Raw genomic sequence first — 12183 nt, 5'->3', positions numbered from 1 at the left:
GGTGGAGCACGCGTGTACCGCCCGGTAAGAGCCTACGGTACTGTATGCGTATGAAAGTTGTATTTTTGATGGCTTCCGAGGTCCACAGGCTAAAAGAACCGGTCTTTATATAGAGGCTAACCCTAAAGCAGTATTAGCGCGTACCCAGGATGACACCAAGGAACACGACGACTCCGGCGTTCCAACAGGCCCTCGGAGATAACTTGGCTAGGCCTGATGCGATTCAGTGCCACGCCAGGTATGAAGTGAGGAATAACACCAAAATGGCCTTCCAGGCTAGAAAAAACACAGTACCCATCCATATAGAGACTTGAGGATCGATCGACGAGATGATCGGGTTCTTAGGACAAAGAAATCGCAAGCCGCAGCCTAAACCATGAATAATTCGGCCTCGGGGGAACACTCCGATATACTAGGGCCTCACCTGGCTCGGTCAATCAGGGGAACCTCCGATGTATTTCCTTTAAATTCATCAGGACATACATTGGTCTCTCTATCCCTTTCATCTGCGCCGGGAATACATTCTTCGTCATTCGCCATATCCGCCACACCGTTACTAGAATACAAAGTCGATGTCGACTTCATCAAAAGTCGATCTGGACATGGAAACAACACCAGTTGATGCCGCTTGGAGTGATCCTGAGCTGGCACAGAAGGAAGGGGTCATTGACGAGAAAGATCCTCACATCGTTGACTGGGACGGTCCCGATGACCCGAAGAACCCTCGGAACTGGCCATCGGGTAAAAAGCTCGTCCATGTCCTGCTGATTAGCGGATTCACCCTCTACTCGTGAGATACCTTCTCCAATACACTCACCTGCGATGAATATCTTTTGACAAAGCGAACAGGAATCTTGCCGCCGTCATGTTTGCCCCGGGAGCTCAGGACCTCGTGAAAGAGTTCGGCATCACGAACACGATTGTGGCGTCTCTGACCGTCACAATATATCTCCTGGGATTTTGTCTGGGCCCCCTTGTCCTCTCCTCATTATCAGAGACATATGGCCGGTTGGTCGTCTACCATATCTGCAATTTGGTTTATCTCGGATTCACTGTGGGTTGTGCTCTAAGCACTGACACGGGCATGTTCTTGGCATTCCGCCTTCTTTGCGGCATTGCTGCATCTTCACCAATGGCCATTGGGGGTGGCACGATTGCTGACCTCCACGTCGAGGCTGAGAGGGGAAAGGCAATGGCGATATTTGGCATGGGTCCTCTTCTCGGTCCGGTGGGTTCTACCAATATCTACTCAATAAGCAAAGTTTTTTCTAATATGCTATAGGTCATTGGCCCCGTTATTGGCGGATTTGTTTCACAGAATATTGGTTGGCGGTGGACATTTTGGTTGATCCTGATCCTAGTGAGTGACAACCCGACCCCCTTCATGTTTTCACTCTTCTTACACACGCACCTATAGTCAAGCGTGATCTCTCTCCTAGCGTTGGCTTTTCTGCGGGAGACCTATGAGCCAGCTCTTCTCCATGGCAAAGCGGCCCGACTGCGTAAAGAGTCGGGAAACCCTGCGCTCTACGCTCGGACTTTCGATAAAAACTTCACGCCTTCGCAAATTCTCATGCGTTCTATTATGCGACCCACTAAGATGATATTTCTGTCACCTATTGTCTTCTTACTCTCAATCTACTGTGCGTTTATGTTTGGTCTGCTTTACGTTCTCTTCACCACATTTCCAGGTGTTTTCGAAGAGACGTACGGTTGGGGCCCTGGAATCTCAGGACTTGCATACCTTGGGCTCGGTATAGGCATGATATTCAGCATTGCACTGTTTGGTCTGCTTAGTGATAAACTTTTGAAGCAGCCGCGTGGTGGCACTGTTGCCCGACCTGAGCTACGCCTGATTTTGATGATGTGGTGCTCGCCCTTAGTCCCCATCGGTTTTATCTGGTATGGCTGGAGTGCCAAATTCCAAACACACTGGATCGTTCCAATCCTTGGCACTGGATTCATCGGAATCAGCGCATTCTTGATTATGATGCCGGCACAACTGTATCTCGTGGATGCTTTTGGGACTGAAGGAAGCGCTTCTGCTCTGGCTGGTAATACTGTGTTGCGAAGTCTATTTGCCGCATTTCTGCCACTCGCAGGGCCCTCCATGTATTCTCGGCTGGGGCTTGGTTGGGGTAACACATTGCTTGGCTTCATTGCCCTTGCCTTTGTCCCAGTCCCATGGCTGTTCTTCAAATATGGCGAGTATTTGAGAACTCGCTTTCCAGTGAACTATTGATTTGCGGTGTGACGCCATCAACATTTTTCCCGGGTCTTCACTTTGACCAGCCTCTCCTATGTTCTTTTACTATATGCGTTTTTGGTCTGGCGTCTAAGAAGATCGAAATTGCATGCAGCAGGGTCTTTCCGCTCCGTTTTCAGCCAGTTATCTACATACCTATAGATGCGGGAGTTTAATTCTACTCATTCCATTCATTACCTTCAAAACATAAAAACATTCGATTTGATACCAGACTCCACAATCAATGTGACCACTACCATGCCAAGCTCTCTAGTTACCTTAATACTTTATTTCCTGGTTCTTGATAATTCCTGCCTACAATCATGGCTCCGAAAATATCCGAAATACAACGGCCCAGTTCTGTAGTAGAGAGTGTGTAGATTGGAAAAATTATATAGAGTAGGGCGTGTCTGCCCAGGGTTTTGTTTGAAATAAATCCACCTGAAGGTAGACTGGTAACATCACCAAGGCTTCTACCAAATCCGTGAACCCTTTCTTCTGAAGGCACAAAAAAGTTCCCTCGATATTCACCAGCTATGTCGAACACATTCGTCTCTTTCTTCAGCCTTGATGGCGATTCCATTGTCTCTGGGCCAGTGCCAGTGGACCCCTTTGTGCCCGACTCGGGCAATATCTTTCCCAAAATGGTCAATCAAATCAACGATGCTGCCTGGGAACTATGGCAATTTGATGGACTCGCCGCAAATGGCAAGACAGCAGTCACCGTCTCCTTCTACCGCGATACGCGAACACTTACTGAAGGTGGTTTTCATGCCGAATTGAATGCTATCTGGCCGGATGGTACCAGCTGGGGTGAGAAACTCTTTTTTGAAGAGTCTGTCATTACCTCTGAAGGTGACTTTTCCCATACGGGAAAGGTACACGGGGTCTGGAAGTCTGACGCCGCGAGTGTCACATTCCGAATCGCGGCAGATCTTTCGGTAGCCACGTTGCAGTTTTCTGTGCCCGGCCGAGTGACAGGAACACTAGAGCTGAGCTCCCTTAGTAGCCGCTCAGACTCACGCCTCCCAGCCACCGACGGCGCAGCAAAGCTTGGTTCATCTGTGCATTACATCTACCCACTCGGGCCATGTGTCTCGTCCGCAGATCTAGTATTTGATGCGGCCGATGACACGAACAGGCGCACGTTGATCTTGAAAGCAGAAAATGGAGACCGCGGAGGCTTTGTTCGAGGTTGGTCTAGCCTTGCATGGCCCCATTTCATGACCGACGCGTATTACATGTGTGGGACCGCTGGCCCCTACATGCTGCAACTCATCCGTATCGTCTCCACCGCTGCGGACGACTATAAACCATCGGTCGTTGCCCGCCTTTACCACAATACGGAGCTAGTCTGTGCCGCGAATCAAATTGCTGGCATCGGAGCACCAGAGCTGCAGGAAGATGCCGTTGTTGTGGAGAAGGTGCTTGATGGAGAAAGGGGCCTGAAGGGGGCGTTTCGTGATAAGAACGTTGGTTACGTGATTGAATTTGTCAAAGGAGACGCTGGGAAAAAGTGGCGTTTTGAGACGCGTCACAAAGTCGCATGGTGGAGTGACTATACTAGTGACCAGGGGACAGGCAAATCTGGTTTCATCGAGGCGCTTTTCGGAGGATCGCAGGATGGGCCGAAGTTTGAAGGTTTCGCCGGAGCGGGTCAGCTGCAGCTGCCTTGACGCCCCACGACTAGCCCTCGGATAGTGCGCCGTGGCTGCTACCAAGCAATTTATTTTTAAACCCAATTTCTAGTTGAATTCCCTAACTTCAGTGATTTACAATAGCCTGAGTATTGGAAATACAGTTATTCAAGTCATACCGAGGTGTTACTGAAACCAAGTATCACATATCGATGGGACATTTAGGGGTCTAACTTTTCAAAGACCCATACCCTAGGCCGTATTCTACCCGTATAGCTTCTTAGGAGTGTACCAGGGCTGTAGACTTTCCCACGAAATGTCTTGTGAAATGACAGGTGGGATAAACCGTGGCATATCTTACGAAATACACTAGAGACTACTCTACCACTTGTTGACTTCGAATAATAATGATTCTCTTCGAAATGCTACTTCAATTTATAGAAGTCTGAAATGCTCAAGCTGCGCTTTGGTCTCCTACTATTCACATTACGGGGCCTATCTCAATGGAAAGGAGTCTCAAAATAGGTATTGATAGTATCAACTTATTGATTTCCAATTGGAAGTGGGTTCAATGAAATCCTAGATATGCATCAAATAAGCAGAATCGGAAAATTTCAGGACTCCAGGCCCGGCGGCACGAACTAGTTGATTCTGGGAGTACACTTATCGAACAATTGCTCTCAAAACACATAGCCCAATCAGAAAACTTTCTAATCGGAATTTATCGCGTGTTTTCGGTAACCTATAGAGAAACTCTTTGGGTCCCTGTGATCCACCGGACAACACCGACTTATGGCGAAGAGAATCCTTCCATATCTGGCTTCTCAATTAGACTCTACTGGCACCGAGGAATGGGGCAGTCAATGGGCCTTCCTGGATATCGTAATAATAACAAAAAGTCGAAAAAGAGAGGTCTAAAAGCGCATAATCCGCCATAAACTTTACATCAAGAACATTTACATTCCATTATTACTCATATAACAAAACACGCCGAAGCTGAACTTTCGGAATTCGAGATATCAGTTCCATAAAAAGACTTCACACGGTATCCTGCAAAATGGGAGACTGGGAAGATTCAGGTCGTGTCCAAACCGCCGTGGTCGGCAATGAGGCGGGTGATATGGTGCTGTCACATAATGCTCCAGTGCCACAAGTTACTGGTGATTTGGTTCTGATCAAGACTCGGGCAGTCTCGGTCAATCCAGTCGACGCCAAAATGATGGGACCCTACGTTACCGCCGGGGCAATATCTGGCTGCGACTTCGCGGGCGTTGTCGAGGAAGTTGGACCCGATGCCAAACAACACGACATCCAAGTTGGTGATCGAGTCTGTGCCACCATAATGGGACAAAACCCGCTTGAACCTCACCTGGGTGCTTTTGCGGAGCACGTTGGTGCCCTGTCTCAAAGCCTCATAAAGCTCCCTAGCAATATCAGTTTCGAGAATGGGTGTGCATTCGGCACGAGCTTCATGACAGCGGGATTGGCACTCTTTAAGAGTCTCGACCTTCCCGGATACCCGCTCGAGCCAAGCCCTAAGCCCATTCCAGTTCTTGTCAACGGTGGATCTACTGCTACAGGCACTGCGGCCATCCAACTTCTGAAGCTCGCAGGGTTTCGACCAATCGCGACATGCTCTCCACACAACTATGATCTCGTTAAGTCTTATGGAGCAGATGCTGTTTTCGACTACCGAGCACCTGATTGTGCAGCATCAATCCGTGCTTATACCCGGAATGGACTGAAACATGCCCTCGACTGCATCACCTCCGCGGACAGCATGGCAATCTGCTACGCGTCCATTGGCCGAGTGGGTGGTAAATACACGGCGCTGGATCCATACTCTGAGACTGTGGCTGCGACACGGAAGATCATCAAATGTGACTGGGTCCTTGGGCCGATCATGCTTGGGAAGGATATTGGGTGGCCCGCACCCCATGGTCGCGCAGCTGATATGGATATGTATGCATTTGGTGTCCAATGGAGACAGACGCTGCAGGAACTCATTTCGCGAGGCCTCATTCGTGAGCATCCATTGCTTGTGCAGCCAGGTGGGCTGGCGGGTGTGTTAGATGGTATGGGGTCTATCAGGGAAAAGAAGATCTCTGCCAAGAAGCTTGTGTACAAGGTCGAGTGATTACTACTTATGAGCTTCATATTTGATAGTCATGGTCTGAAATGTGACAGAAGATTTCCAATGTATATTTTAATTCCGTAGAAAATATCTGACTAGATATTGGAATCATTGAGACCACGAATCATCCCGTGCATTCCTTGGTGGCCTTAGGGTCGAACCGTAACGAGGAATTTCAGCTCTTTCAAGATCAAGTAGGACACCGTAAAGCATTCTTAAATCGTTGAAAATGGCATAATCCTCTTAGGTGCGGAACATAGTTTGGACCTTCGAAAGACACGGAACTTGCCCAGGAAGACTACCCATGGTCTCACTGGTAAGAAATATTGGCTCCGAAAAAGACCGAAAAAACCTCCTAAGTGTGATCATTGGGGTAACCTCAGAAGCCCGCATGCCGACTCAATACACGCAAGTGGAGGCCGGAGGATCGGCTAGGCTATTATTACACAAGGTAAAACGGATGTCCGAAATACACTCCGAGCATTTTATGGAATACATACTGCTCTAGATATAAATTCACAGGATCCAGTGATGTGAGGGTTCTCAATCACTATTCTTTGGAATCTGCGATACTATTCACCTGCTGCCCTTTTACCGCAATTGCATCATTATCCAAAATGACGGCTTCGACTGCTGGACGCCCGGATATTCGCCAGGCCCTCGAGGCAACAGGCGCACATTACCTGAATCTCGTTGAAATTGGAATTCTCAAAACCTTTGTCGACTACAAAGTTTTTGATGCTATTCCAGACGAGGGCGCCATTTCGTATCCTGATTTGGCGACCAAGGTCGCAGGCGAGGCAGAACTTTTGGAGCGCTTCTGCAACTACTTGGTTGCGGCCGAACTTCTTACATCTCCGACACCTGGTCAAGTCGCGCATACGGATCGTTCGCGTGCATACCGGACGGGTGAAATCCCCGCTGGCTTCATAGTCCATGTGTGCAACTTTTTTCTTCGCCCCGTCGCGCGATGGACAGAGTATTTCGAAAGAAATGGCCTCAAGGAGCCTAAAGATGCTCGCAATATTCCTTTGGGGCTTGGCACTGGACATCCTGATCTGGATTTGTACGGCATTCTCGATGCGGAGCCTAAATTGGCGCACATGTTTAACCGTGCGCAGGCTGGATCGGCCAGCATATACTCCCTGAAGGGTGTGTACGATTTTACTTGGATGGAGAAGGAGCTACCCAAGCTCAATGATGGCCCTGCTATTGTTGATGTTGGCGGCGGTAGTGGCCTGGCTCTGAAGGGAATACTTTCGGACAATACGTTTCTCTCTGCCGAGAAATGTGCAGTCTTCGACTTTCCAAAGACCATTGAGCAGACAAAGAGCCAGCTTGATCCGGCTCTGGCTTCTGTTCAATTGGTCGGCGGGTCCATGCTTGAGCCAATTCCAGACACTCTCCGAGGTGCTCTCATTTACCAGTTCCGTCGCGTTTTGAGTGATCTTCTGGATAAGGATATCGTGCTTGCCCTGACGCAAGTTCGGGCCTCTTGCACGCCTGACACGCGAGTTTTGATCATCGAGGAGTTGTTGAAACCGAATGCCTCCAAGTTCACAATTGCGCAGGATATTTCGGTCATGAACTTTGGTGGCAAGCGCCGCAGCGAATCTATGTTTCGTGAACTTGCTACTCAGGCACAGTTCCGGGTCAATGCCGTTTTTAATGATGAGTCGACGGATTTTGGGGTCCTTGAATTGCTGCCTGTATGAGCAGGGGCCAGATAGAGCCGTTGACAGAGAAGCACAGGGTAATTCAGATGTATTGCAACAAATTCATTACTTGAAACAATACGAATCTTTTTTTTCAAGCATTGTATCAATACCAGCACTGAGGCTCGGATATCGGTTGACAAGTGGGGCTCGGATGGTCCGTCGAGCCCCGCCGTTAGTATTCGACGGCCGGAGGGTCGGAGGACTGAGGGGCAAAAATGGCAGTTGTTTCAAGTAGTCCTTGTATGTGGCAGTACTTGCCTGCTGGCATGTTAGCGCTCGTCTAGTTAGATTATCCTTGTCTAGCTTCGCCTCTTTTCCCTCCACACAAGAAGCACTACGTAAAATCTCACCCACATGAGCACCACATGAACGGCATGGAAGATTGAATAGTAAGTCTAGACGTGACGTCTGCAATTATCGTACTAAATAATGAGATAACACCATTTAGTATGAGGCCGTATCCTAACTATCAAAAAAGCGTCCGAATTGAAAGGAAACGCTAACTTTCGACAATTGATGTGATTTGCTTATCCAAAACTCTAAATCATTCTACAACTCCAATTTCTCACGTAATAGATTCTTGATTTCCACCACCTTTCTCCCAAAAGCGGCGAATTCTTCCTGAATTTCCGTCGCACAGACCATGTGGCCCCAGCTAGTAGATCTAAAAGCAAGTGGATCATCAATCGTGCCACTGTCGGCGGTATTTCTACCCGATAATTCATGTCCTTTGGCAGATCGTATCTGTGGGGGCAGGCCTAAAGCTTCTTCCACCTCTGCGAAACAATTGAGAAGAAGAAACACAGCGGTATGAATGCGGCTGTACATATCGTTCATGGACGGGAGTTCGCCAACGCAAATGGTCGGTCCGATTTTTCCACCTGCTGAAGGTACCCAGGCTTGGGCATTGGGTTGTAAGCTCAGATAACGCTTAAAGTGGTCTAGAACAAGAAAATGGATTTGAGAAAGCGTAATGTAACACCCCAGGAGGATGTGCGTGGTCGATGAGTCGCCAAAGGCTGTGTCGGTAGACATAGTAGTAGAAATGCACCTTGAACTTTCACAGTCTAATCTCCGGTAACCGTTTTCATGGCCATTTGTCGAGCATGTCTGGCTCGAAATCGAGGATGAATCTTCTGCTTTGTCTCTATGCAAAGCGTTTGTAGCCATGGTGAGTTGCCGAGATAGATTGAGGATTGCTCCGATCGGATATGCATCCAAGGAAGGATATGCTTCGTTAAACTGCCACGGGCCGGTTTCCAGTGTTTCCAATCTTTCATATAGGTCCGACGCGAGTGCCAGCAGCATTCTTGCACTAGTAGTGCGCCGTGAAGTCATTGTCCCCTCTGCAAAATTCGGAAGATCATTCGAGTAGAGTTGGATATCATGACTCTCTGATGCAGCGGGGCTAATCTCCTGACGCCCTCGGTGTGGGTCATCATTCTCTTGGCCTGTGAAGTTCATATTATTGGAAAGGATATTTTCGTCTTGCATGAAGCCGTGTGCCTCAAACACGCTTTTGATGGGTTTGTCGATTCTCCTAGGCTGTTCTAGTATGTTTGAAGGTCCGCTCGGGTCCAGAACGCCTTGGGCTGGTTCTTGATTCCAGCCAAATTCGAGATCGAAAATTTCCTCTTCTGGAGTTTTCATATACCTTGCGATTGTGATAGAGTCTGGTCCCATCGGAAGTGGGGGTTGGTTGTTAAGACACGCGGGGTGAGGTAACGAGGTCGGACGAGCATGTCCGTCGGGGTTGAGGACCGCCGCGGCCTTGTTGGTTCTTTCTTTCTCGTCCGAGGCCGACGCTTTCCGCTTGTGTCTGTTTCGACGGCTGAAGGTGCATGGAACCATCGCACGGACACATCTCTCACAGGATATGGCGGTGATTGCAGTGTCTGGTGAGGGCTTGACAAGACATTTGAGCTTCTGAGAGCGGCATCTGTCGCACGAGGTCCGAATGGAAAGAAGATCTTCAGATGCCAAGCTTGAGCTCATCATGTAAGTCTGTCCGGGATGTTCTCGTCTGGATTTTACCAGAAATTTCAACCCAGCAAATCTTGGCTCATTTGTTATTTTATGCCTTTGGTCACGTGTGGCAGCGGCATATCACGAATCGGCGAAAAGGCCCCCAAAGTTAAGGATTGCGATATGTGGGTAAGCCGCTACATACTACTGCATACAACCATCACATAATCTAACCATTAACCGCGTGGCTGCCGGCAACAACTGAGGGGGCTTCTATTTCGTCTCCGCCACCAAACTGTCGCTCACTCTCAAACCGATCCTTGGGGCCCTTCTTTAACAGCCCCCGGGGCCAAAGTCACATAAATCGCATTATTGAGCTGGCGGCCTAATAGGCTCAAGACCTAATATTACAAAAGAGATACCGTAATTTAGAATACAAAGTAATACAATAATCTATATATTCACATGAGTTTTCGATACTCGGAGATATTAAGCGTTCCAAGGTTGTACGAATACTCTTGGTAAAGCCTATCACATTGTAAAGACATACGTATGACGCTTCTTGACGCCTATGGAAAAGCTTATATTCTACTGAATAGAAACTAACTCATCGTTATATATGCCTGTTAGGGCTTATAAAACTATATGATTTTGATATCTATGGGTATGAATCAATCACCCTAACACCCCGTAAAGAGGTGAACAAAACAGGCAGTCTCAATAAATTCTTTAAGCCATCGCGTAAGAATTATTCGTAATCCCGGAAAGAATATCAGATAAAAGTCAAATTGATTTTTGAAAGAGATCATTCCTAGGAGAAAACAGTAAACTGCTTTTTGTATTAGAACAAAGAAGGCACAAGAGTATAATCATCGAAATAGTGAAAAGGTGACAATCTAGTGATGAGTGACGGTTCAACAGGTTAACAAAAACGAGCCCCCGGACTTTTACCAAACTCAGTACACCATTAGTTGTCATAGTATGTGACAATTAGATCAGTTGTGATGATTAGATCAGTTGTGATAATTAGATCAATCTTCCTTAAACGACTCAGCGACATCCATGTCGAAAATTCAATTACCAATGTGCTCTGAACCAAGAGATAGCCCAAGGGGATGGTATTTTTACTTGCGTTTGTCTTCCTGTAACCCCACTGCTAGCCTTGTCTCAGTCCCACCTTTAAACTCGGAAAGGAAGAGACTCGTATCGAACGCCACGATGAAAACACCCATCAGGCTGCATACAGTACTTTCCCAAAATACAAAAGTACGGCGCCCATCCTGATCCTGGATTGAAAGAAAAGAACACCGCCATCGTCTTTATCCTCGCAATTGATTACTATAAAAAAAAGCCTGAATCCTTCGGTCGCTGCTACCGCGGGAAGTTGGTACAGCATGCTCCCACCGGTGTAGACCAACCACACCTCAGATCACTGGTGATGTGGTACAACCCCTGCAACCGCCAGCTAACGGAGGGGCTGTTTTAATCACGATGGACCAGTGAGAGCCAACCGGTTCCGAGGGGCATAAGCTAGCCCCATATCTCGTATATTTTCTAGTGCCTAAGCACGCCCCGACAAAGGATCCAATAAATCATGCCAGAAACGGCTTCCGAATCATAGGTCTACAGCAAAATTCAATATTTATATAACACGCTAAAGCAAATAGTGACTAGCACGCTTCCAACGAATAGGCTTCGAGGAAACATGAAAGAAAGCAAAGTGATGAAATTGATTTCGATTCATCCTGTAGTGTACCGGAGCGGCCCTGTCACGCCGCGCGTCCATCCCGTACTCACTATATAGTTATAAGATTGGGCGGATTCTGAGTGCGTCTGTACCCCTGAATAAATCGGAGATTGGAGCTGCGCTGTGATTGAGGTTATTGTCATGTAAATTTGTGGTGATGTGTACTGAGCGGAAACTTATCCTTAACCGATCTTATACTACTATATCATGAGCGTGAATGAAAAAAAGCCATAGCCTGTGCGAGCTGGGAAAATATCAATCAACTTGTAAAATATGTGAAATAATAGAGTATGCGCATTATGCTTTAAGTTATTCGCAGGACGCGTTTGAGAGCGGCCAGCTAAATATGGTGAGCAGTACAAATAGGCGGTCGAGGAGTGTCTCAATTTCAACGTACGCCACTATAGTTTCTCAGGTTCTAGTAATGTTTCCCCCTGGTGAAATGCGTCTAGGAATAAGGAGCCATGGCAGAGCCAGAGTAGTCAGAGGCCCCGCTTGGCGATAGCTATGAGACATGAAAGAGAGGACTCGCGCAAGAAGCTAAAGCTACTGGACTTGCCGCTGACCCAACCTCTTAGCGCCTTATCGTGTCTGACTCCGCTCTTCTAGACTTGATCATTCATTCGGCATTATGCCAAAAGAGTAATTCTTTGCTAAGTGGTAGAGTTATAACTTAGAGCCCTGAGTTCGAGAATTCGACTGGTTCTCTTATGGTGTTGTGGCACCTTAGCTCCCAC

General features: G+C 47.7%; 5 protein-coding genes across 5 annotated transcripts; 4 read left to right on the top strand and 1 right to left on the bottom strand.

Moving 5' to 3' along the window:
* Positions 1-560: 560 nt before the first annotated feature.
* On the top strand, positions 561-2242 carry N7484_010846 (MFS transporter; the record flags this gene model as incomplete). Its single annotated transcript, XM_057121233.1, has 4 exons — positions 561-790; positions 850-1228; positions 1283-1360; positions 1418-2242. Coding segments are annotated over 4 exons (1512 nt in total), but the record flags the coding sequence as incomplete, so codon positions are not given.
* A 539-nt stretch (positions 2243-2781) lies between these two features.
* On the top strand, positions 2782-3921 carry N7484_010845 (uncharacterized protein; the record flags this gene model as incomplete). Its single annotated transcript, XM_057121232.1, has 1 exon — positions 2782-3921. The coding sequence occupies one exon, from the start codon at positions 2782-2784 to the stop codon at positions 3919-3921; it is 1140 nt and encodes a 379-aa protein (XP_056966986.1).
* A 1018-nt stretch (positions 3922-4939) lies between these two features.
* N7484_010844 (zinc-binding alcohol dehydrogenase family protein) lies at positions 4940-6019 on the top strand (the record flags this gene model as incomplete). The annotated part of the gene is made up of 1 exon (XM_057121231.1): positions 4940-6019. The coding sequence occupies one exon, from the start codon at positions 4940-4942 to the stop codon at positions 6017-6019; it is 1080 nt and encodes a 359-aa protein (XP_056966985.1).
* A 614-nt stretch (positions 6020-6633) lies between these two features.
* N7484_010843 (O-methyltransferase) lies at positions 6634-7731 on the top strand (the record flags this gene model as incomplete). Its single annotated transcript, XM_057121230.1, has 1 exon — positions 6634-7731. The coding sequence occupies one exon, from the start codon at positions 6634-6636 to the stop codon at positions 7729-7731; it is 1098 nt and encodes a 365-aa protein (XP_056966984.1).
* A 552-nt stretch (positions 7732-8283) lies between these two features.
* N7484_010842 (Zn(II)2Cys6 transcription factor domain-containing protein) lies at positions 8284-9729 on the bottom strand (the record flags this gene model as incomplete). The annotated part of the gene is made up of 1 exon (XM_057121229.1): positions 8284-9729. The coding sequence occupies one exon, from the start codon at positions 9727-9729 to the stop codon at positions 8284-8286; it is 1446 nt and encodes a 481-aa protein (XP_056966983.1).
* Positions 9730-12183: the final 2454 nt, after the last annotated feature.

The sequence above is a fragment of the Penicillium longicatenatum genome, assembly GCF_028827895.1.
Source record: "Penicillium longicatenatum strain IBT 33135 chromosome Unknown contig_7_segment0_segment0, whole genome shotgun sequence".
Lineage (NCBI taxonomy): Eukaryota > Fungi > Ascomycota > Eurotiomycetes > Eurotiales > Aspergillaceae > Penicillium > Penicillium longicatenatum.
Note: the sequence above shows the minus strand (reverse complement) of the source record. Positions and strands in the feature narration are given on the sequence as shown.